Raw genomic sequence first — 26573 nt, forward strand, 5'->3', positions numbered from 1 at the left:
ACTGCTAACATGCAGGAAGCAGTGGGCTAAGTACATGGGCATCAATTTACCAAAATACCAGGGGTAGCAGAAGTGACATCACACACCATTTGACCTTTACTTTGAGTCACACATGCACACATTATTAAACATACAAACATATTTACACACACTCAGATTTACAGTAAACACACTCACCTAAAAGCATGCATACACAATACATTTAGAAGCATTTTTTTCTTACCTCAGTTGTCAGATAGGGTAATATTCCAGCTAATTATATTCTATTTTTTATTACATTAATAGTGAATAATATTATTCACTATTTGTGCAATAAACATTTGATGGAAAACCGTGAAGATGGAGCTCCAAACAACATCAATTAGGGTGAGCTGTTCCTGTGTTCCAGGCACCGGATTTGACACCTCTGAGGTTAGGAGTCGTAAAGGCAGTGCCAGGGGTAGCAAGGGGCAAGCCAGGGGTTGCACCTGTGAACCATAGCGACCCCCTAAATGACGTCCATGGCTAAGTAAGGGCAAGGTTACATGACTCTGGAAACCTAGAATTTGCAGTTTAGCTTCATGAATTCTAGAAAAACTTTTAACCATGTTATTACTGCCCCAGTACAGGCCAGGTCGTAAAACTTAAAGACTTTTTTGTTGGGATTTGGGAACAACATGCTTACCCTTTCGTCTCTAAGGATCAGTTAAGCTGTGTGCTAGTGTTTGCACACAATCCCTCTACGTGCATTGATTTCCAAATAAACACTTTCTAGACCCTTCCCTCTTCTATCCCTCCACTATCCTTTCAATCCAACAGACTCACATGTCCACCACTCAAATTAATTTCATATTTTCTATACTAATTCGCCACTGATCCTGTTGAGGTTCCGGAGTAGCGTGCTACTATCTGAAAAGCGCCTTGACGCCTCCTTAGGGGTAGTAAGCGCTATATAAATGCAGTTACAATTACAATTTATGCATTGAACTGCTTCAGAATTGTATGACTGTCTCTACCGTCATTCAATTATAGAGCAGCTCATTCCACCAATGGCAGAAGCCTTTGCTTACAGTCTCTCTCTGAAAGTAAACACCCCCTCCTGTGGAATGGCTTCCAATGGAAACTATGGTCACAACACTGTCTTTTACCATCTTTCTTCTGAATTCATATACATAAAGCATTTTGAGCTAATATTTTAGTTCGACTACCTTGTGACAGGAGGTGAAATACCAGTTAACATCTGAAATTGTGGTGTTCAGTAAATCGATAAAACCACGAAGCACAAGGGACATCCTCGGTGCTCCGTTATCTTCAAGCAGTCGGTCCTACTGCATTTTTCTTCCTCATTGTATCTTTATCAGGCTGATTCACGTCACTTGATACTTGTGACATGTGAAGATCCCAGGTAGCTCTTTTGGGAAATGCACGTTCTCCCTGCATCTTATCACAGGTGCGTGTTTCCTTATTTCAGGTATGCGTTGTAGCATCCCTGGTTTATGAGCAGGCATTATTACTTCCTCCTCCTTGGGCTATAATAAGAGGGCAGGGCGCGGCTTCCACAGCAGGTTGTGCCACAGAGCGAGCCTTCACAGCACTAGACCTTCACACCAGTGCGGTTCATCTGCTCCTGTCCATAATGGACAATCCGGCCTTAGAACTGCACGAAAATGACCCGCACAACCCCTCATCCAAAGCACAACCGAAACAGACACACCTGTATCCTCCTGAGATTGTGGTAAGTGTGTTTTAGAATGATGCGCAATATGGAAATAAAATAAAAATTGTGTAGAAAGTGTGAACCACAACTCTCATATCTCATCCACAAATTTTCATTGGACAAACTATGTGTCCAAAATATCGTGTACGAAAATATTGAGCAGGTAAATGCAAATAGGTAAGTATAGATTTACTATTCTTAACTCCACATCTACCTACCTAAAGGTATACATATTGTCGAGGTACATATAGGTGGAGTAACTTATAGTAAAACCTTGCTTACCTATAGAAACTTACCTTCACAGTATTTTTGTCCTGCATACGAGAGCATATGGTTCCTTTATTACAACTTTTCTCATCATATTATTAAAGTTCTCTGGGACGTCAATACTCACCTGTAATGAGAAACTGCTTCACCATTGAGCCGTAACAATATATTGCAGCTGGGGTGTGGGGGTCACAATTTCCTGAAACAACCAATGTGCACTGCTATTGTTATGTGTAACGATACACAAGAGTATTTATGAATTTATTTCTGTTTTTGCTGGACTCTTATAAAATCAACATCAATAATACATACAGTTCAATTTTTCAATACATTTATGATCCTCTCATCATATTCTTATTTTTCAGATTAATTTTTTTGCCTCGCTTTACATTATCATCACTGTAAAGACATTGTCACAAATTACAGATACATCATTTGTTAACTTAGTGTACATAACTCACATATTCAAATATCAATTCCGTTGGTGACTGTCGTTGCTTGCCCTATGCATTTCGGACCCAACCTCCCTTTGTCGGGGGTCACTGAAATGATGAAAAAACGAATCGATTAATGAGTGAGCTGACCAACACTATAATTTGCTAAAAAACTGTTTGATACTCCAAAGAGGGAAAACATTCCATAAACCGTAATTCTTGTGTGTGTTATCAGTCATAGTTCCAGTGTAATCCACCACCGTGAATAACCCGAAAAACCGAATGACTGTAAACCAATCACCCGAAATGTGATCCCATAAACACACCGCAGTGAAACTAACTCGAAGACACTCACGTCAGCAGAAACGTGTCGATTCATTCAAAGTTGCCGATGAATCTCCTCGGTCGCCCAATCTTGCTGTCTGAAAAACAACCACATAGTGATGTTACCATCAAGGTGCTCTTCTAACACCCAAATCACCAAAAGTTACCTTTTGTTGTCCGATGCTTCGTTCTCCCTTACTCCTCCTATGACACTCTATGTACAAAAAACGAGTAACCGTTAACCTCAAACAACCAATATAAGTTTAGTCTAAATGGTATGGTGTGGGGTCACCATGTCCTGACCAGAAACACATCAGACAATGCGAAAAGCCACTTACTGTGCAAAACATGAACAGCAGTATCACTTGAGGACGGGCACACTTTCTGCTCCCTTTACTTTTTATTTCATTATAGATTCAGTAATTATCTGATAAGGAGGCATTTATAGCAGTATTTCTATTTTTTATTGGACTTCTGTACTTCATTTCAGTGAAGCAGTGATACATTCACTAGTTATCACATACTCTAAATCCTAAAAGCAGTTTTGACTGCACAGTTTACCAGTCTTAAAATGTCTGCTCATTTATTAAGTACTGATTTAAAAGTATTCAACATATCTGTCAACTTAATCTATTGCTCATAAGATTGGCTAAGGATCCAGCTGTTTGTTTAGCAGTGATTGATGGGTTCTATTGCATATTATAAAGTGCTTAACGTGTCACCCTCTAATAATATGGCGGTGCATTTCACTCCAGAGTTTAATAAACTTTCTAGTGATTTTAATTATCCTGTTGACTTACCGCGAGGGATACATGGTCACTATGGCCTAGCAGGAAAAACTGGATCCCGGACCATCGCAGTGTTTGACTGCTCGTATATTCGAGGATATCGTTAAAGAGAAATACTCTATGGCGACCAGTATGTTGACACAGTGGATGCCATATTGTGTGTGTGTCATAGGTTTACAGGGGTAATACCAACTTTGGTCACGAGAACTGATGTTACTTTAATAACAGTCTGGCCCATCAACGCTCCTATTCCTTAACTGGATAAGAACCAGCAGCACTCAGCAAAGATACGTTTCCTTTCATTGGGCAGGACCAGTACTCCTCATAATGGAACGGAGGTAATCAGTGATAGACTGACCCAGTTATTAGTCACTTTCCAGCCTGCATTGTAGCAAACAAGTGGGACATCTCATTGCTAGCAACCAGACCCGGAAACTGAGAAGCGTACATAATGTCTCACTCTCCACCACATCCCCTATCAGTCACTTAACACAAAGCCCTTTAGAAGGCTGGCTGCCTGGCCTGAATCTGAGTGCACAAATCCACTGAACCTGTTTCTGATAGCACCCTCTCTGCTTGAGCCCCCTTTCTCCATCTGAAGCAGTCCATGTACAATTTGAGGATATAGGTTGAGGTTTGCAGGATCCTAATATTTTTTTTTATTCTTCTGAAGGTGTTAAATCAAGCGTTATTACATTTGATAATAAATATACAAATTATGTAAGTACAGAGAAATAAGTAATAGTTTGAAATACTTTATTTTAAATGGACAAGGAAACTAAGATTTTCTGATTAAGAGATTTTGATGGAATGTCCTGATACTTGGTTAAATTGTTTTCTCGTAGGAGTAATAGTTCCTGTTGATCACAAAGGATTTTCTTAATAAAATTTCTATCCCAACTTAAGAAAGCCCCTTCCTCTGAACCAATACAAATGTTCTGTTTGCTCGCATATAAGAAGAGGGATTTTCCAAAGAGCAGAGCTGAGGGAAGTTCGCTTTTACCTGTGTAGCGAAATGTCCTTCAGTAGCTTCAAAAACCAAAAGCAGGCTCAAGGACTTTCAGGTACTTGTAACTCTTAAAAAGTTTATTTTTGATTCATTCTACTTGCAGGAAAGAAAGCCGTCCTGGTCCCTGTTGAAGATGTTCCTGGTTTGCCTCTTGGCTTGTCTCATTACAACAGCCATTGGAGTCCTCATCCTGTCTTTGGTCTACGTTGGCCACTTTAGCCCCAAGCCGGGCCAAGACAGCGCAGACAGAGACCCAACACCCAGCACCAGCGCGCCTGCAGGCAACAAGGTTGATGCCCGCTTTGGGTTTCTGAACCATCTGGGCAAATCCAAGGTATGCCATGAACATACGTTTAAGTACCGAAGCTGCCATCTACGGGTGGCAGTACCTTAAATAATTCATACATTCACAAAGCACACTGCAGTTGCAAATCTTCTTGTCGCTAATATTATCTCCTAAACATCACCGGAGGCTTCAGACACATAGACTTGTATCCAAATTTCCTACTTCAGGAATCTCAACAACTTTATGTACTGGAATGCTTGAATCTCTTGTGGGTTTGAGCGGCTCTTTGTAAGACATTTAGGGCAGACACCCCACCATCAGTTCTAGAGGCTGTAATTTCCCTTGATTTTACTTCAGCCTTTATGTTGAGATAAGGGGTGGTTGAGGGATGAAGGGTGAATGGGAGTGTGCGTTTGGTGGCATGTGCATAATGTTCCACAGTTTGGATGTTTGTCATGGTTTATTCTCATAACAGTGTCACGAAAATGGGACATACTGTGGTAGTACTCCTGACTATTAGGAGTAAGACAGGCGTAACCAGCAGGCCCCCTGGCTTAATATTGTCATTCCGGAATAAACCAGGAGTACTACAAACATTCACCCTAACTGAATGCAAAATCTTTGTAAATAGGACGCATTATCCTTACTTTTGAAGGTGCAGTGGTCCAGCATTAGTGAAGATGCTTGGACTGTGCGGCCAGACGGATGCTACCAGTGCACCTAGTCTATCCTCTTTACTACATATTTAGGTGGCAGGTATTTAGGAAAGTTGATTCATCAGATCTGTTTTACTTTAGCAAAAAACTGAAGTTCCACTCTTTCTTGCTCTTGTTAAAATAATTAAACTGATATGGCTGAAGTGAGAGCAAAGCATGGAAGGAATCCATGTGCACTTCTATTCTCTCCCATACCTGTGTCTGAACTAGGAGAGTTTTGAGACCTACATGACATTGTACAGTACAGTGCATTGTTCTGTTATTTTTTTTAGTTCTGAATTCTTCAAGAAGTTGCCGCCTTTTTTTTCTTGCCAAAGTCATTTTTTCTGGTGACAGCTCGATCTCTTACTATAGGAACCCATTTCGTAGAAGTGCAGCCAACTGATGTTTTAAATACCTTTCCTATGACAGGAAAATGTGCTCCCTCCAATTTTTGCAGTTTTTATGTGGCAAGAACTCGGCCCAAGGGCACTGGGGCACTTTACATGAACCCCAGATTACATCACAGAAAGTCAGATTATTATCGTTTAGGTACGGGGAGAGTGAGTGGTTTGCCCAGAATCACCGGATGTGGAGCTGATGCCTGTACTTGAACCTGGCTCCCCAGTTCCAAAGTCGGCAGCTCTGGCCGTTATAGCACATCTCATCTGTTCCCCATTGTCCTAGCTTCACTGCCCCTGGCTACCCAATATCAAGTACCCTTTCGTCTCAGGTGTGCATTGTCCTAATAAAAACTATGGTGTGATTCCTAAGGCTCAGTCCTATAGGCCCTGCAGCATCAGATGTAAAAAGATCGCAGGACACTGTAGGACCAAAACTGACCCATCCCATGAGAGAAGTCGTGCAGGACTGTGGATAAGCTTCGAAGCGAGTGACATTTTTATACAATTGCAGGTTTACCTCGATTGATGGATGGGGACCCATCTCAAGCACATGAGTTCAGTTATGATCAGGGACTTCTCAGCTTGACTCCAGTGTCTGCCAGGGTTGCAGTCCTGCGCATGCGGCTCTTGCTGAGTCCAATGCCCTGCGAGTGAGGCAGCCAGGAAGACACACTGCGCTGAGGCTGAGCAACAAGCAGGCACTTGTGTCACAGAAGATGTGGTGACAGCCATCCCCTCATTGATAAGCGTTGATGCAGAGAGAGTCTCCTCTATGTGAGATGGAAGGTGGAAGTAGAGAGGATGCCTGATGGTGATGTCTCTACAGGGCGACCAGTTTAGCCGCTGTCCCTGACATCTGTACTTCTGAAGGTGACTGCGGTGGCCAACCCGGCCTGAACCGCAGAAGCGAGATCTCAGGAATATCTACTCAAAGGATGTTTCTTTTGGGTCCGAGACTTAAAATAACTGCACTTCAACGCAAGCAATATCTCTCTTCACACATGGTGGGATTGGAAATGTTTAATTATTAAGTGCACTGCTGACAATAACACCCAAAACCAGCACTTCTTCACAAAACCTTTGAAGGCCCTATGGAGTGATCTAGGTACGTATGTAGAAAAGATGAACCCCCCCTTCCAAAACATACACGCAACTAACCATACACTATTTATTCCTCCACACCATCAGGACATGATCACTCAACCCCTACTTACAATAGCAACCACTATCTGGATCACTAGCCTATCCTTCCTTCCTTCCTTCCTTCCTTCCTTCCTTCCTTCCTTCCTTCCTTCCTTCCTTCCTTCCTTCCTTCCTTCCTTCCTTCCTTCCTTCCTTCCTTCCTTCCTTCCTTCCCTTCCTTCCTTCCTTCCGTCCTTCCTTCCTATCCTTCCTTCCTTCCCTCATACTCCTCACCTCCGTCCCCTTCTTTTTGTCCCTCACTCAGGTCTCAATCACTCCATACTACCACGAATGACAAAGAATATCATATATGTCAATTGTACCTATTTAACTAATACTGTCCATGTACATGTCTAACTTCTAAGTCATCCAAGGTACTTGCTATCCTTATGACTCTTATGGAATTTCCTATAGAAAGTTATCTGAAATAAAAAAAATTAACCCTGTACGTGACAGTCTTTATTGGACTTCTGATCAACACCACATGTCTCTTCTCTAGGTTCACGAGTTTCAGGGAGGAGCGATTCAGTGGGCGCGGTTCCGGAAAGACCCAGGGAATTATGACAGTGACGAAGAAGTCAAATTTGGGGCAAGCCTCAACTCACAACAGTCCAGGATGACAGCAGGAACGCTGAGGATCAAAAGCAAAGGCTTGCGGGCGCCACACTGGCATTTTAATGCCAATGAACATGGCTTCTTATTGCAGGTAGAGATCAACCGGCCTTCTTTACCCTTTCTATACACCTGTTGTTTTATTTTCAGCCTGATGACACATTGCTTTATGACAGAAAGAGCACCGAATAATTCCTGATAGTTCCACTGGGGTTTTAGTTCAGTATCATTTTCAGTAATCAATGATCATCAATCTTGAAGATTTGCAACCATGCCTGTGCTCGTGTGTCAGAATATTAGCACAAATGTTCTCCAACGGAAACATTATGCCATAAAACTCATGCACATAAACATCCCTCCATTGATCGTAAATGTTCTGTTATTAACTCCAGAGGGGTGATATTTTTGGAACCAATATTTATGAATTGATATTTCTGTCAGACTGCATTTTGATTATGATAGTCTGGAGCCATGACAAATCCATTCAACTGAGGACCTACACACTCAAGCAGCCAAACTTGTAAAACCTTAAACTCTTGCCTGGAGTGACCACCAAACAATGTTATTCACCAACACAACCCCAGGTTACAACAAACCATCATGGAAAGTCATAAGATAGACCCATTGTTATTCCTGCCTTTGCTGAGATTGTCGGTCTCCACTGTAGCACCAGACAGGTCGATCTGCCTGACCAACCCTGACATTTAGTAGGTCAGAATACATTATGTACCCACCTCTTTTTACGATTGCCATTGAAATTTGCCAGAGTGCTGGGTTTTTCATGGATATTATGGTCAGAGCTGTAGTTCGGAGTAAAATCTAGTTATGCTCAATTTGATTTCTGAGGTCCTAAGTATGAGTTGGGTGGCACTGAGATTAGGTGATCTCAGGAGGTCTTAGAAGGCGATTCAGTGATTTGCCAAGAATCATAATGTGTTGATCCAATGCCTGTATTTGAACATGGTTCCCGAGTTCCAAAGTTGGCAGGTTTTACTGCACAGTACATTTGCAAGCAAATGCACCGTTATTGTGCATTAAATTTGCCCCAGTACTGTGCAGTTAGAAGTAAAATCCCATGGAATGGAGAATTACCCGGGATGCAATTTTTCCGGCAGAAAACCACAAGAAATTCGCCATTACATGTTTTTATCCCACATACACATACATTTACTACCCGCTCTGAGCAGGTGGTATATCTATGTTAGGGCTGGTGCCGAGCATGGGAGGTCAGGGAGAGGCAGTGCTGGGAGCAGGGGAGGGAAGACGGGTTTTTTCCAACAGGAGGAGCCACTTAATGCTATCGCCTATCAGATAAACACAAAGTAAAATGAGGCGTGGCTGCTCTGTACAGAATACCTGCTAGCTCACACGGTACCACTGTGTGTCACACGATTTCACACTGTCACCTGTGAGCCGAAACCACACGGTGGCAGAGAAACGAAGTGAAAATCAACATAAACAGTGAGTTTCTAGCTCGTTTCAGGAGGCTGTAAGCAGCCGATGTCAAGTAAATGACGTGAAAACACTCCAGGACATTTGGGACACTCTTGATGACCCTTTATTTTGGTTATTTTTGGGAGGGGGGTAGGGGGCTTGTCGAGCGGAAGAGTCGCTCTTAGACAGCCCTCAGCACCAGGCCCCGCCCCCTCCTCACAGGTGAAGTGGCTTTGTAAATTGGCAGGTGTGCTGAGACCAAAGTTTTATGCGATTTTTCAGGTTGTGTTTTCCAGCCGGATAAAATGTGTTTCGTTCTTCCACACCCGGTAAACCCGGGCCAGTAAAAACCAACAATTTATAATCAGGTGATCTAAAATTACCGCATGTGTTAATTTCGCTCCACCTCGGTTATAATAAGAGCCTTAGAAGTGTATATAAGCCAGTTTGATGGAAAAGAGGACTATTATATATTCTGCTACGTCTTAAATGTAAAAATGAATAAATTAAATCAAAATTGCATATTCATGTCAAAATGCCATTATGTTAATCCCGCGAGTTAAGAAAAGCACACTTTCCTGTTTTGTAGGGCACTGCATGGATTGGCATTGTTGACGAAGGGGGCGAGACAGTGACGACATACAACGTCACAGCTGGACAGGTCATCTTCTTTCCGAAAAACACTCTGCACTGGGTGAAGAACGTGGGGGACGAAGACTGCCTCTTCTTCCTCTTCTTCACCACCCATGACGAGCTTCAGACTCTAGATGTCGATGACGCTTTCTTCTCCACCCCAGAAGACATCGCCGCAAGATCACTGAAGGTCTGTCCTCGGCGCTGAGTCAGAGGCTCCTTACTGTTCTACTCTGGGGTTCAAAGAGGCAATGTGGACTAAGGAATGTAAAATCACACATTCATTACTGACTAAAAGGTCCAGATTACGGTAATCCTTGATTAATGCTTTGACAATATTTTATCCACACAAACAACACAGATGTCAATACTGATGCTTATTCAACAATTGACTCTTCACAATCACACGTGTCACTCAGTGATTGAAAAGCAAATACATTTATTTTTTCTTTTTGTTTTTTTTAATATATACTTCATTTCAAAATGAATCAGTTCATGTTATTATTTGAATGAACATTCTCACAATTTTAGGACCACATAAAAAAAGATACAAACATATATACCATTACTTGTTGATCACAAATATAACATTACATCCCACAACACATTTAGAGACATTTAAAAGAGATGAGGCAGCTCAAGTTCCAAAGGGGAATAAAGAAAAAATAAGTAAAAAGTAAAGAAAGAGATATTTACTAATTCAGGACATCATGCTTGTCAATCAACTAGCATCCACTTACTAGACATATGCACGTCCTGGCACTTAGTGACAAATGAGGCCTACATCTCAGTGGCTTTGTAAAGTGCCCAAACATTGAGTGGTTTAGGTTTGTGCTTAAACTGTCGAATTGAGGGCTTTGGAAAGCGAAGTGCCCTGAGCAGGAAGCAGTCTCGGCCGCTTTGCCCCACTCTGCAGAGGTGAAAGTTGTGAAAGAATTTTATGATGGATGATAAAGTGGCTTGGCGTCTACTACTATCAAGAAGTGCGGATTAACCGGTGTTGTATTCAGGTTGTTATAGGCACAGTTTTTCTTCAGCCCCTGATCTTACCAACAGTTGGCTACATTGCGTTGACTCACGCTTTAGCAAATTTCTGCAGTTCCTGTGAATACACACTGAGGGGTCTATTTACCAAGATTTAACGCCATGTTTTTGTCACAAAAGTGACACAAAACGACCCTAAATCTTTTTTCACCTATTTACTTTCCCGTGTAAAACCTGTTTTTCGCTGGAAGATAACTTGACAGTAACGCATTACTTAGCGCCAAGGGGGCATTCCGTGGGTGGCGCATGGGCCTTCCCATGCAACCCCCCACGGTTTCTGGTGCCAAGCCCTATTCACTTTAAAAAGTAGACAAGGCTTTGCGTCAAAAAATTGCGTCCATTTCAGATAGGTGCTATGAAGGAGAAATACTTTTATTTTTCCTTTCTTTTCTGACTTTGCGTGTGTGCTGCACTGTACAGCACGCATACAAAGTGGCACAATGTTTAACCCCTTCCGTGCTCCGGACGGCCGCGAGCACTACCTCGCTGGTGCTGCAAACGGAAAACGGCCGACACGGCCCCGCCCACTCCGTGGAACGCCAGTACTGCGGCGAAATAATCGCCGCAGTAAACAGGTTAAAGTTAATCTAAGCATAGTATTTTGTACTGGAAGGGTATCTCCCAGCACAAAACCTATGCTAGACTCACGGAGACACCGTTGCAACAAAGAGGCCGGCGCCTGTGTTGGGCTGGTATAAATATCTGGCCCCCAAACCCCCAGGCACTGAAAATGTTCGGGAGAGAACCGAGAGGGCTGTACTCCCACTGGGTCCCAACAGAGTGGAGTTTGCGTCCTAGCCGAATGTGGCACTAAGGGGCTGCCCACTTATTTATTTATATGTTTTCAATAGCGCTAGCTAGACCTGAAGGTATCAGAGCGCTTTACATATAATGCAAGATCATTAGATTGAAATACATGCAAAAAACAGATAAAGAAAATAGTTCGGCCGCAGGGGTAGTTACAGTATGCAGACATAGGAACCGCTTGAGCTACAAGTGGACTGCTGAAACACTAATTTAACCGCTACAACTGGTCAAGGCAGAGTCAGTGTGAGCTTTGGGAACATAACTCAGTTAGGGTACATGCTAAAGTATTTGTTGAGCAGTAGGAATTGAGGTCCCGTTTGAAACAGGAAAATGAGGGGTTGCCGCGCAGGTTACTAAGGAGTGAGTTCCATATCGTTGGAGCATTTCCAGAGAAAGAACGTGTCTGGGTGGATTTCTTTTTCAGTTTGGGAGGTACGAGAAGAAGTGCGTTGGAGCTCCTTAGAGATCTGGCTATACCAGCTTTTGAAAGTTTGTTCTCCAGATAGTTGGGGTTATGTGTGTGAAGGGCCTTGTGGGTGATGCAAGCATTCTTGTAGAAACATCTTCCTTCAATTGGGAGCCAATTGAGGCTCTTGAGGGCCGGTGTGATGTGCCCAAACCAATTGCAACCTGTTATTAGCCGGGCTGCCATGTTCAGAACTGAGCTTCAGGGGGCCAGGTGAGTTTTCGGAGTTCCTGTGAAGATGGCGTTGCCATAATCCAGTATTGAGAGAACAAGTGAATGCACTACCGTCTTAAAATGTTCAGGGGGAATGAAAGGTTGGATTTTCTTGAGGTGTTTTAGTGTGAGGAGCGCTCTTTTGGCTGAATTGGTGATGTGGGCTTTCAGTGACATGTTTCTGTCCAGAGTGATACCTAAGGACTTAACGGTGAGAGCACCCTGCATGCACCATGGGCAGCTGCTTGGCTGGACATATCTGTGTCAGCGTTAGGGAGAGGGGAGGGGAGTGCTGTACTTTAGTAAATATGGCGCTCGTCTGCTCTCTCCTTCTCACGCAGCACAGTATTTACAGCTGCTGCAGTGGGCTGCGGGAGAAACTGGTAAATCTGGCCCTGAGTGTTGTTCTCCCCAGTACTTCATTGATGTCCACTGGGAGACCACCACCAGCCCAACTGAGGCACATTGGCTATAGGAGGCGTCTCCTGTCCCGGACACCAGTCACTCTAATATAATATCTGTCTGTTGTACCGGCTCGTTCGCCAAACTTCTTTTGGTAACTTGTTAGCTGGTGCCTACTCCCTCTACAAACTCAGGTAGGTAGTGGTGGCTTGGTAGCAAGAGGTGTGGTTGGGTGAGGGCCATAGTGTGGATTCCCTCCTGTGACTTCCTGTTCCATAAGTCACAGGATTCTCTGCATTCAAGCACACTCTAGGTAAATCATTAACTGAAGACTCCACAGGCCTACAGACTGACTGCTCTCCGTGTGATGTCACGGATATCGTCCAGTCTTGGGTAATTATTTTCCGTCAGTATTGGTCTGTGCTGACATCAAAAGGACATGGTCCTTTTCAAGGGTTTTTAGATAGGTTTCCTCTGGAGACGGGTTTGTGACACACGTGGCAACACCTCACTGTATGAACCCTGAGTTTGAGTCTCCAGGTCGTACAATGAAAGTGTGAGTTCGCACAGGAAACAACGGTGCACCTGATTCTACCCGCCTGCACTTTCCCAGGCCCATACATTTAATGAGCAGTGCTGTCTGCAGTGCACACAATAACTCAGAAAGGGATGCAGTGAGCCGCATAAAAACAAGAACACAGCTGTGCCGGGTGAACACACATCTTCATGATACCACCAGTGAAGTATTGGCCTCAGGCCAAACAGCATCACTCACACATGTTGAAATTGATTCATTTGCCAATCAATTGAGTTATTCCAAGTTTAAATAAACATCAAAAGTGAATGCCTCGGTTTCACTGCGCCTTTTGTGCAACAGAGATCTGATAATTATGGCTACAAGGCATGAATCAGTCTCCAGTTAATACTGGTTGCAATAAACCTCTGTCATGTCCATGTCCCTGAGTCAGCAAACCATACCTGGAATAGATTACATGTTTTCTCCAGATTTCTTCAAATAACCCAGACTTTGCGTTCTCTGTTTTAGCCACAAAAAGGGGTGGATTTTATCCGAACCTTCCAAAGGCCCAGAGAGGACCAAGCTGTCAACCTCCCTGCCAACCTGGTGGAGCTGGTCCAGAATGCCAGTTACCTGCAGTCCCCGGATGAGCAGGTCTGGAAATACTTCTACGATCTGAAAGGTAAGAGGAGCTAAGCAAGCTGAATTAAAAGTAACACATATTTACATGTTTAGCTGAAGTCATAAAGGTAATGTAAGACTTGAAAGCAATTTGGGGAATAGAACAAAAAGCGGCATAAATATATATATATACATATATACATATATATATATATATATATATATATATATATATATATATAATTTGTCTATATCCATTCATTTTAATGGCATCAAGTTTTTTTTAAATATATATATATATATATATATATATATATATATATATATATATATATATATATATATATATATATATATATATATTTAAAAAAAACTTGATGCCATTAAAATGAATGGATATAGCCAAATTCGGCCACTTCTAGGCGCATGCCACCCACCCTCGAGGATGCAAACCACCAGTAGGCTCTCCACCCCGCTCCCCTCCCATGTTCCTCGTGCATTGCACATCAGTCACTGGCAGAGAGGCGTGTTGATGCGGGTGAGGTGCACAGGAACAGTAGACAAGGCTCTGAAGAGGCTCCCTCTGAGGCTGGGGACTGCTCTTTCCACTGGCTGCCAGGACAGCACACATGATTGTTTCTCACCAGTAAATCAAAGTGATCGAGTTATAAAGTGAGAATTTCAGTTTCACAGTCACGACAGAGTGTCGCGTTGTCATAAAAGATTATTATTATTTTTTTTCAATATTGCGCGTACCCGACCCGAAGTTATTAGAGCGCTTTACATGAGCACCAGTTGCGTTACATTCATTGTTGTTAGGCATGGGGAGATTGAGTGATTGGTCCAGAATCACAGGATGTTGAACGTCCCTCAACTTCCGGGGCGACCGCTCTAACCGTTAGGTCACATCGTTGGTTGGATGAGTCGATGCATTATAGATCCTCATTGCTCAGCGAGCTGAACCGCTGCAACTGAGATATCAATATGTGATGGCCTTCAAGTCAAGTTCGAATACCTGCGAGACGACTTAGTTACCAGCCCTACTGAGGATGGAGAAATTGTGATTTTGGGAAAATTACCTTTGCATAAATATGTGATGCCCATTTTTAAATGGAAATCAAGTGGTCATGGGGGTGTGGGCGCAGTAGGCCCAGCCACTGGCTCAACATCAAGACTTAGGTTAAAGTTTTACTGTTAGTAGTAGGAAGGAGGGTGATCACCTGCCAAAATACATTTCCTTTTATGAGCCAGGTGGGCCAGCTCCCCCTACCCCATTGCCTCCCCCCCTCCCCTTGTCTGATGGTTTCTAATATGGGATCCCAGTTTTTCCATGATCTGCACCTCACATTTGTGTTTCGGGGAGAACATTTTGAAGAGAGGTACAGTGGTGCTTGAATCTCAGATATTCTATTTGACAGGGATCCGTTGAACGATGACTGCTCATCCCATTGCATAGAATTCTTAGCAGTGACAACAATGGCTCGTTAAAGATAGTGACGTGGCAAGGGTGCCATGGGCAAGCAAGGAAGCTGTCCCTAGTAGTCTGGCATGATAGTAGAAGGCTCCTATGATTGGGGTGCAGTGGGCCCCTACACAAATGGGCCCTGGTGCTCCTGCACCAGCCCCACCATTGAGTGTTTCACCCCGGACTGTGGAGTAGCTGAGAAGAAATGGGTGGCGAGGGATTGTACAGCTCACAATCCAGGACTTGAATACTTCAATTCGGAACGAGTGCAAATGATAAAGCAGAACGAACTTGAAAGAGTGAACATCTGGCTCACTAGGTGTCAGTGTCCATTCAAAGTCTGCAGTACATCTAAAAATAGTTTTACTGACTACATATTGACCTAGCATGTCATGTATTAATGACAGGGTCTCTCCTCTAGGCTGAGTCTTTTGGGGGAATTCTCCACTGAATTATTCAGAAGTATTGGAGGGGTATTAGAGAAGCAGGCTGGTGGCTCAGGGTTGAACACCTTTTTGCTGGGATACAAGGCGAATTGTATGATATAAAGCTAGAATCCCACAGTGGTGGACTACGCCTTCCATTCGTCTGGGATCGTTGAATTGGATGGCATCAAACACAGAGGGAGGGGCATTTATTTTTGCAGAGTTCATTCCTAATTAAAGTGTGCCACATGCCACTAGGCGAGTCAGTCCAATTGACGCACTCGTCTCCCCAAGTGGACATAAAAGAAATGATCATTTCTGGAAAGGGTGGGCCTCTCACCTCTAGTAAGCAGTTTTCAGTCCAATAGCATTTCATCAGTTGCTCTAGCAGACAAAGGAACATCAAGGGGTGCAGCAGTAATTATAGGACTCACTGCTTATATCTGATCTTGAGGGCGGCGTATGGACTCAGAAGGGCCAAATGATCATTTTGTGGGGAATTAGGGTGTGAAAAGGTATTTCCTGGGCACTTCATACAAGGCTGGTGTCAGGAATGGAGTTATCAATTTGGGAGGAGGTGCCTCTACCAATATAATAAATCCACTCTGGTTAGGTGAAAACAAAGTCCCTAGAGAATATATACTCCCCCCTATTAGTTGTGGCGCAAATAGCAGGCAATTCTCCATGAGAATTCAAGTTAACAATTCTAAAAGTTAGAAAACAGGAGCCTTAAATTTCCAACCGAATTTAGAAGAATAGAGAAAAATGTAAAGAGAAAAAATACAAAGATCATCAAAACTGGGCAAGGGGATATGATCTTCAACGTTGTAAGGCAAAAAAATGGCAAAAGACAAATTTAAACAGCAATCAATGCTACTGTTCGCCGATGACCGAGATCTTGGGGTAATTTCAGACTGACCACAATGGTGTGGAGGTTGAATGCACCAAGCAAGTCACCCCGGTCAAAGATTTTGCATTCTGACTTAAGCCTTAAATAAAAGTCAATATTTTTCAGGGGCCAAGGTCACACTGTTGCTGTTCAGGGGCCCTCAAAGCATTATTACCAAGCGCCTGGTGATGCTGTTCATTTGGCTCTAAAAGCTTCGAGCAGAAGAATCCTGGATTTCATAGTTGCGGAGGTCGCTTCGCTGGTCAGACAGAACTGTAAACCTGCCCAGTCCAAGATCTCACCTTCAGCCTTGGTTGCCTTGATGGAGGTGAGCCAAGCAGGGCTCCATGAGGTCAGATACTTTTTTTGTGAGATCCTGCTCAACCCATTTTCACTGCAGGAAAAAGCTTTGAATCTGACAAACATGTTATTGAGCCCTTGGGTGCGACCTCCCCGAACAAGCCTGAGAACCTCCTTGCAGTTCTCCAGAGGGGGAAAGAAAAGACTAAGGGCCTGATTTAGATCTTGTCAGATGGGTAACTTCATCACAACTGTGACAGATATCCTGTCCGACAAAATATAAACCCCATAGGATATAATGGGATTTTTATTTTGGGGGATGAGATATCCATCACCGTTGCGACGGAGTAACCCATCTGCCAAGATCTAAATCAGGCTCTAGGTCCCAATATTTTCAGAGTACTGGAAAAGTTCTTCCTGGTCAGTCCTGCAACCTTAGCTCCTCAGTGCAGTCTTTTAGGCACCAGGTCTCTCGGCAGCCAAGTCTGCTGGAGGGTCCGATCTGCTTTAACTGTCATAAGCATGCGTAGGTTAATCCCATTTGTAAGCGTTCGGTATACTTCTACGCTTTATGTTCCAGTAATGAGTTCTCCTATGTGGACTTCATTGCATCCATCTTTAATTGCTTTTTGATTGGCTTTTCATATTCCATGCCACCACCATCAACAAATATTACAAATGCCCAATAAATGATGTCCATTTTACCAATCTCATAATGATGGGAGATGAGTCGTCCTTGATAACATTGGAATGTACAAAATGGAGGCTGCAGACAGATGTGCAATCGCTGAACTGACTTGCATTAACGTTAGTTATAGCATAGAAACTGCTTTCCATGGGAAGGGCAATTTCGTATAATTTATTTTAGAGTTTCTTAGTATTGTCACTTCCTGGTATGTGCATATGTTGAGATGGGTATTACAAGAAAAAAGAAAATCTATGCACTGTGACCTAGAACAGTATGGTGCAATATTGGTGTAAATTGTTGCTTTTTGTCCAATGTTTAAGGTTCAAAGGAATTCCTGTATTCTGGAGGAATAATACAATGGGCTCGCTACCGGAAGGACGGGATTGGCCTGAATAATAAGGAGAAGATCTTCAGCGACTCCCTAAATCAGGTAAGGATATCTTATTGTCATAAGGTTTGAATTTATCGGCCGCATCAATATGGATCCGCCTTTCAAGGTTTCCAGGCAATCGTTTATGCAACTGAGGGCCATCATTAAGATGGGGTCACTTGATGGTTAGATCTCCCCCATAAAAAACATTCTCCGATTAATCTAGTGCTTGACTCACTTTTTCTTCTACCTTTCTGTGACCCCGCAACCACACGCTTCCATTTTGTTTAGGCAGACTCCCACTTCACCATTATTACATCTGTGGCTACCAAGCTATCATGGCTTCCTCCTCAATATGGTTTCAGTGCCTGTGTGCCTCACACTTGTGCCCACTGTACTGCTCTACAGCAGTTTCAATTAATTATCCGACTCAAGGATGGTTCAGCAAAGGAGTGATAAAAATTTGCACATGTTTTTAGATCTGGCTTGATAGTGCAGATGTCTACAAGACCTACTTTTACCAAATATTTAAAATATATAGGTAGAAGTCTTTGCCATGTAAAGCAGCGTTTTGCGACCAAAAGCCCGGCAGTCACATCGTAATGCGGTGGTCGGACCGCCAATAGCTTGGCGCGTGGTCTCCTGACTGCAGTGATAGCGATCGGCGGTCCGACCAACAGCCATCGTAATCGAGCACTAAGGGTAATTGCTTTCAAGTGCAAAAGGAAGACCTCCACGTGCAACATACCTTGTAGTGGTGATGTCCATCTCAAAGGCGAGGAAATATAAATGCATAACCTCACTGCTAATCACTCTAAAATGGCCACAGTTTGAAGCAAAGTCAAGCGAGCCTGCATCGCCTTCGAAGCATATCTTACCCTTCAACTGTACTGATCGAGAGGGCAGTGACCCCTCAGAAACTCTGTCTCTCTTATTGGGAATCCCAGTGTTCTTGAAACAAACATAGAAGAAACAGCCATTGTCAGGAAGCACACTTAAGGTCTGACATTCATTACCACTTTCAATCAGACCTCCAACCTCCTTTAAAGACTTCACAATGACTTAAAGTCTTTTCTGTTCAAGGCTTCTCCCCCTCATCATTTGACCTCTCATCCCCGCATTGACCGTCGGACTTTCACTAAAGGCTATATTGTGCTGCTGCATGTACACTTCCTCTCTCTCACCCTCCACTGCTCCGCATTTACTTTCCCCACACAAGAGACTTCTTTCCACCAGCCTTCCTTCAAATACATTATCATGTGTTCTTTGGATATGTTTATCCTTGTAAAGCGCTCTGACACCAAGTTAGGTCTTGTTTGTTCTATATAAAACGACCTAAATAAATAATCAAATATCCAAATAACAAAAAATAAATCTAATGCTACAAATAATACCTGGGTGTCTCTGAGTTAATTCCTGATTACAGCCTCCTTTTCATAGATCAGTGTATGGAGAGAAAATTAACCAGCCTGAATGGAAGAAAAAAATAAATACACTGCAGATGCAGGTCCACATAATGAATGTATGTAAAAACACAGACTATTTCAAAGAAACGTGCTCCCCTGTAATGGGCCTGGGGTGTTGACATCTCGTCCCATCCCTTGCGCATACTTCAATTTCTTATTTATGACAATTGATCATTTAAAATTTCGATTTTACTCTTTAAGGATATTTTGGTATATTGGAACCAGGTTTCCTCTAAAGTCTGAAGAATAGCAGGGCAGTTCAGACTGCGGATTTACAGAGTAGACGTTTTATTGAGCTGCCGTGATGCAAACTTTGTGTCTCCTGTGTAGATGCTCTGACCTTTGACAGTTTCTGAACGCAGCTAGATTCGTTTGTTGACATTTCAGGATGACTCATATACGCAATCTGACTCTGCTGCATTTATTGACTTATTAAATCATATTATCTTGTTTCTAGTCATACACTCAGTATTACCTTTTTTTGTCTAGCATGCAGACTCTCTCACTCTGGGGACTCTCCGAATATACAGCAATGGCCTCCGACAGCCTCATTTCCACTTCAATGCCCATGAAATGGGATACGTCATCAGTGGCTGCGGGAAGGTAATTCATCTTTTAAGGCCATGTTTAATTTTACTTCATGTTGCTCAGGTTGCAATCAAGAACTAGCATTTTATTTCCAAAATTAGTATCACGTTACACAAAGAGCTCTTCAGTGGGAGCTCAACTGGTACAGGCTCCTACCAGAGCTGAAGTGCATACAAGGGAAGTAGCATGTCATTGTAGGCTGGTGCCTACTATTTGGGTAGCATTAATTATTTTAGGAATTTAGAAAATTGACGTGCATACCTAGCTGAAAGCTCTCCACACACAATATATGGGTGTTTTTATTCAATTAGACATTATTATAGAACTACTGAAGCATCCTAGAATTTTTGAAGATGTACCAGTTTATGTTTTGATTAATTTATGATAACTGGATGTAGAGAAGGGAGATGCTTTGTAAATGTTAGTGACTCAATCGTTTTGGGTCTTCCAACATTGGTCATGTGCACTTCCCTTCCACTCCGCTGGGATCACATGTGCCCTCGCCTAGACACCCTAAAGACAACTGCATATAGGACAACCTGGCACATCTTTTATTGTAATAAATGTGCTCCTTGAAAAATGCTGTGAATGTGACAAACAAGTATAAGAGTAACAAGAAAAAAATCTGAATGTGATTCCTAGATAAAAGAATTCAAAAATATACGCAGGTGATTGATTTAATTGTTTAAAATTTAGTATCTTTGGGTGATATTTATACCATACTCTATGACCCTACAGATCGGGATTACTGGTACAAACCCCACAACTGACTTTGAGGTTGGTGTTGGAGACGTGTTTTTCTTTCCTATTGGCACCCAACACTACATCAAGAGCACGTGCGATGAAGACTTGTACATGATTCTAGCCTTCAGCACTGGCAGCCAGGTAAATACCCAAACTAAATGTTAAAAGATGATCATGCTTCAATATACTATATTAGAGAACCTGGAGAGGGGGATATTTATTGAATCACCACAAGATGCAACCTTAAGGGTGTAATTATATACTGGCCAGTATATTGTGGAGGAGCGGTCAGCAGGAGGATTTTGAGGAGGAAGGAGCCAGCTTTTGTTAGTGATGATACAAAACTATGTAGGATGATAACGAGGAGACGGCAGAAGAATAGGGAAGAGGGTGCAGACTATGGGACGGCAGTGATGAGCAAGTTATCAGAAAAATCCTATTTTTAAGACTTTCAGTATTCACAGAAGGCATTTAGGAGTCCTAAAGTTAGGAGTCTTAACTTTACTAATACTAAATTGAGAAAAATCCTAACTTTAAGACTTTTGGTATTCACAGAAGGCATTTAGGTGTCCTAAAGTTAGGACTCCTAACTTCTGTGAATACCGAAATGAGTAAGTGCCTTCTGTGAATACCAAAATGAGTAAGTGCCTTCTGTGAATACCAAAATGAGTAAGTGCCTTCTGTGAATACCAAAATGGTAGTAAGTTTAGTATTTTGTCTTAAGTTAGTTCTGTGAATCGGGCCCAACGTCTATTTTTTAACATTGTACATCGCTCTGATACCCGAGTGGTCTTGTTCATGCTATATAAAACTGTCAAATAAATAAATAGATAAATAAATAAATAAAGAAGCAGTTTGTGGGATTCGGAAGAAGTCTGTGGACGGATACGCTAGTGGAAGCAGCCCGTGAGAGGATGTGAGGCAGAAGCCATTAATGACAAAATATGGAGGCGAGAGGGGTCAATGAGTGACTATGCACAAGACACCAGTCAGTGGGGGGAATTGGGGAAAGAAACAGTCAGTCGGGGAATAGCGAGGGGAAATCAGTCGGCGAGAGGAAATGGAGGAGGGAACTGTCAACTGGACAATAGAAACAGTAAAGCAGTCAGTGAAAGAAAGTGGAGGAAGAAGCAGTCAGTGGCAGCAAATAAGGAGCACTGTCTAGAAGGGTCTGGTGCAGAAGTGGTCCCTGAATGGAGATGTAGGAGTCAAACAATGGTAAGATGAGGAAAGTGGACAAAGGCAGATGTATCATCAAAAAGCGGTGAGTGTACTAAGATACAGTATAGGAACTGGTTAGTTGCTAAAAAAAGAGAAGGACACACAAAGCTTCATGGGTTATTAGTGGTTTCGAGTGAGAAACTTTTGAGCAATAGCTAGTCAGTGTTAGACTTGGGTGTGTGTGTGTGTGTGTGTTGTGCCAACGCTTTACGCATTGCCTCTGGGTTAAGCCTCACTGCTCTGCCAGGCTATAAAGGGGGCGAGTATGGGTTATCTTGGGTGTGGGACTCCCTTGCCCTGACTAATATGGTGGGTTCTGCCTGGCTTACGTGCATACCATAGCCAACCATAAACCCCATTTCTAATAGTCAGAAATAATAATGACGATAAGAAATATAGAAGCTACAAAGGGTAAAGGAGACAAGGAAGGCCATTAGTGGAAGCAGTTACTGTAATGAAGAAAGTCTCAGGTCTTGTTTTGAAAGTGATGACAACTCCTGTAGTGTGTAATGAATTTTTGTTGAATGGGCCAAACAGAATGATTTTAATTACCATTCTGTCTGACCAATGAATGAGCTTGAAGCATTGGGTTGTATTAACATTCTGGTTGCTTTCAACAGCTTCAGACCCTTGACATGGATGATTACTTCCATGCCACTGCAGACCACATTCTGGCCCAGCTCTTTCTTAAGAAACAAGAGGAATTCAAGCAGATCCCCAAGTTCCAAGATGACCAAGCGGTGAACCTGCCGTAGGAACAAACATTCACAGTCGAAGAACATTAACATCATGAAAAGTACCATTCCTAGATGTTTTGGTGGTGTCAAACGTAATCAAAGGCCTCAAACACAGTTGTGGCAAAATGAAAAAATCAAAGAGCTTTCATTTGAAAACGAACAATCCTGCAACATAAGCGACCAAGAAAAGACTGCAACGGAAAGAGATTCTTAACCAAGTGCATGGCATCACACCATTGATATCAGCATTAGCCAATCAGAATACTCGGCCACCATTTTGGAACTTTGACTTTGTTACAGACATTATGGTCGGCGCTAGGCAGTGTGGAGCGAAGGTGTTGTGCACTTTAATCATACTGTTCTTTCCAAAGTCGGCAAATGTAAGGATGTAAAACCCACAGTAACGCATCCAGTGAGCAGCAAAGGTTGGGTTTCATCCTATTTCTTATGGTCTCTTTTCTGTCAGTGATATGCTACTGTAGGAGTTGAAAGAGAGGCCTTTAACAGAAGTGCAGAAGTCCAGCATGTGTGTTCTGGGGCTATAGAGAAGTGTGTTTGTTGTAGAACACATGCCTAACAGAACAGGGGGAAACCCCCACTAAAGTTTCACAGGCACCCATGTGGTGTATGTAGTCTTTCTGCATACAGTAGCCTGGTGCTCTGTATATGTATACTCGTATGCCATATTGGTGAGAATAACAGTATTGCAGTAACTGATGTTAATTTACAAAATGTTGTAATAACATTATATGCATCCATATGGGTAGATGAAAAATATGTATCCTCCAAAATGAGGGAGTGGAGAGCTTGCATTACTGCTTGCGTCTATTTTATCATAATCGTAGCACTGTACTCAGTCAGCAGGGAGGATAAATATGTCACTACATAACCCTAACCGGTGCATATAATATATGTATGTATCTGATACGTAGACTTTTGGATACTTTTGGGTTACACCAAATATTCTATAAATAATGCACTTTCAAAGAAACTTTTCACTTGGATAGGCACGCCCGATTTCCCCTAATACAGCTAGCAGTGAGTTTCTGACACTTTTCTTCAAAATATTTAAAATTTGCTAAATATAAGTCAAAAAATTATCTCAAAGACAAATGTTTAAAAAATCGTGTTTAGTTTTAAAAAGAACCTACCAGTATTAAATGTCTGAGAAACTTGGACCTCAAAGAGTAGAAATAAGTATACTCCTAAAATTCATAATATTTGATTCAACTCTTTATTTGGTCCTATCAAAACACATAAGGTTCAAACATCCAGTGTAATGTTTTCTAATAATCAATGTCATAGAATGTTTCAGATTGGCTGATTATTGTGTATACTACTGTATCTATATGAATGAAATGTACTTCTTGAGTCCATGTTACTTTAAATATACCTCATGTCAAGCTCAATATCTTCTGGAATAATTTTTCTTTTTTTTTTTAATTTAATGTGAATTTAGTGTGAAATTGAGCTTTCTGGGATGATAGACTTACTGTTTGACAATGTGAAAGACAATGAATGCTGCTGTTGCCAAATACATTTTAAAACTGAGGCCCTGATTACAATGTCAGGCAGAAAGCCTCTGACCAAAGTTTGGAGGCTTTCCGCCCAACGTGTTAGGTTTAAAATTCGACCGCCGTATTAGGATGACAGCGGTTGGAGTTTAAACCTGTGGGGGAATCTGACCTGGTTCCGATGAGCTCAAGGAGCCCATTGGTCAGTCAGAAAGACAGCATAATCCCTTAAGGACATTGTTTCTGCTGTCGGGATTATGATGTCAGTTTCCAACAGCCATTCCATGTAGGCCTTTCGGGCATGTAAAGGCTGTCGGAAAGTGACATTGGGGGCTCCCCCTGACTCTCCGCATATTGCCCTGGTGCCCCCAAAGACATCCCTGCACCATGTGGCAGGCACCGCAGGGATGTTTACAAACTTTCATTTTTAAATGGGAGCTTGTGCTGCAGGCGTTTTCAGCCCACCGCACAAGCTCCCATTGAAATAAGGAAGATTCCAACTGCACTATGTGTGGTGGTATCCTAATTGGGATTGCGGAACCACCGACCCCTGGGTGGGTGTTACCTTTCCCGCAACACCGTCTGCCCAACATCGTAATCAAGGCCACTGTATCGAACTCAAAAGGACTGAAGAGGGAGCTCGCCTACTAGAACTGTGGCTAGCAGGCCACAAACATGTCAGCAGCAAACACTTAACTCACTCAGCTACCATATCAACCTAAGAGATATTTACTCTTGATCAATATGATGTTTTGTTCTTTACTCCATTACTCAGGGAATACAATCAATGTATTAGTGAGTTTAAATGGAATTATAATATAATTTCACCTGTGTTAGAAAGTGGATTATTAGTTGGAGTGGCTTGAGGCCCACCACAAGTAGGAAAGCCACCGTCTTGTTTGGTCCTGTTGAAGGATTTCAGAATGTTAACTTTAGCTCAACCCCTGGTAGCTATGGCACAGAGCAGGCAGGCTTAACTAGAGAAGGTGAGTAAAGAATTTAAAAGTACACTCAAATTTAAAATACTGAGATTAATTTAATGAACAAAATTACACCAAAACAACAAAAATCCAATTAGGGGAAGTGATCATATACATTTTAGAACATTAGAACATTTAAGTAAAAGTAGCACCAAAAAGCACTGTGCTGGTCAACTAGTTGCGGTAGACATGGACCTAGGTGCCATTTCAGGCCAGCCGCAATGTAGTACAGGTCGGATACACAAACCAGGTTTGACCCGATTAGGACTCAGAAATGAGAGTCAAAATCCTTCAGTGGGGCAAGGCAACAGGTTGTTTCCGAGGTGGTCTCTATGATGTTACATGGGCCTTGGTGAAGGTTCCAGTTAAGCAGTTGGTCTTAGCAGGAAAATCTCAGCTCAGAAAAATAAAATTTTAAACCCAGGGAAAGCTTCAGCTCCTGCGCCCGTTAAGATTTTTACCTTCAGACTAAGGCCCAAATTACGATGTCGGGCGGACTTGAGTCCGCCGGACACCGTTTCGATGTGGGAACCGACTGACCGTATGTTGGCGGTTCCGAACACCGCATTATAATGCGACCGCACATGATGCAGTTGCAAACACCTATTTCGCTAATGGGTGGTAGTGCTCTGGGTGGTGTCCGGCCACAGCTCAAGCTCCCATAGAGAAATGGGAGTTTGTGTAGGTGCCTGCGAAAGGGTGCAGGGATTTACCCTAGCCCCTGTCCAGAGGCCTATGAGGGATGGGGCCTTGCTAGGGGCCCCCTAAGTCACTTTCGGACAGGCTATCCATGTCAGAAAGTCTGACATGGAAAGCCTGTTGGAAACCGATATCATAATCCCTACGGCGGAAACGCCATACGCATAATGCCTACGGCAGAAACGCCTTACATAAGGGATTATGTGGCGGTTTCTGACTAGCCAACGAACTCCTTGAGCCCGTTAAAAGCCAGCACACTATTGGATGTTACAGTTGGACTGTAGTCCATAGGTGAGATTTAACTTTACAAGCCATGGGTTTTAATGGAACACCATATACTATGGCCTTATTGGGAATTTTTAATATGTCAATTATGAGTTAGTCAATTTCTATGTGTTTCAGGGCTCAGAGCCCATGAACTGGGGCCTGGTTAGCAGTGTCCCAGTGTACAGATGCAAAAGAACCAGCACCATCTGTCCACAAACAATAGAGGTTACCACACAAAAAGAGTCACTTTATCACAACATCTACACTTTAAAGAAAATAGTTTGAATGTTTTTTTTTATTGTGTAGCTGAACCTTTGCATCTCCTTCACAGAGGATGGGTTTGCCATTGAAGAACTGTTTATGCCTTTGAGGAGTTCATGGACAAA

The 26573-nt window shown here is 42.6% G+C and overlaps 1 protein-coding gene across 1 annotated transcript; it reads left to right on the forward strand.

The window, feature by feature from the left end:
* Positions 1–1596: 1596 nt before the first annotated feature.
* Positions 1597–24134, forward strand: LOC147726310 (uncharacterized). Its single transcript, XM_086962916.1, has 9 exons — positions 1597–1714; positions 4622–4852; positions 7585–7791; positions 9721–9954; positions 13742–13895; positions 17922–18031; positions 19927–20040; positions 20764–20910; positions 22611–24134. The coding sequence occupies exons 1-9, from the start codon at positions 1616–1618 to the stop codon at positions 22743–22745; spliced, it is 1431 nt and encodes a 476-aa protein (XP_086819042.1). The 5' UTR covers positions 1597–1615; the 3' UTR covers positions 22746–24134.
* The last annotated feature ends 2439 nt before the right edge of the window (positions 24135–26573 follow it).

This window comes from Lissotriton vulgaris, chromosome 3_1 (assembly GCF_964263255.1).
Source record: "Lissotriton vulgaris chromosome 3_1, aLisVul1.2, whole genome shotgun sequence".
Lineage (NCBI taxonomy): Eukaryota > Metazoa > Chordata > Amphibia > Caudata > Salamandridae > Lissotriton > Lissotriton vulgaris.

Coding starts and splice junctions, on each gene's coding strand:
- LOC147726310 (XM_086962916.1), top strand. CDS start 1,616: ATGGACAATCCGGCCTTAGAACTGCACGAAAATGACCCGCACAACCCC. Junction 7,792..9,720: donor AACATGGCTTCTTATTGCAG/GTAGAGATCAAC, acceptor CCTGTTTTGTAG/GGCACTGCATGGATTGGCAT. Junction 9,955..13,741: donor TCGCCGCAAGATCACTGAAG/GTCTGTCCTCGG, acceptor TCTCTGTTTTAG/CCACAAAAAGGGGTGGATTT.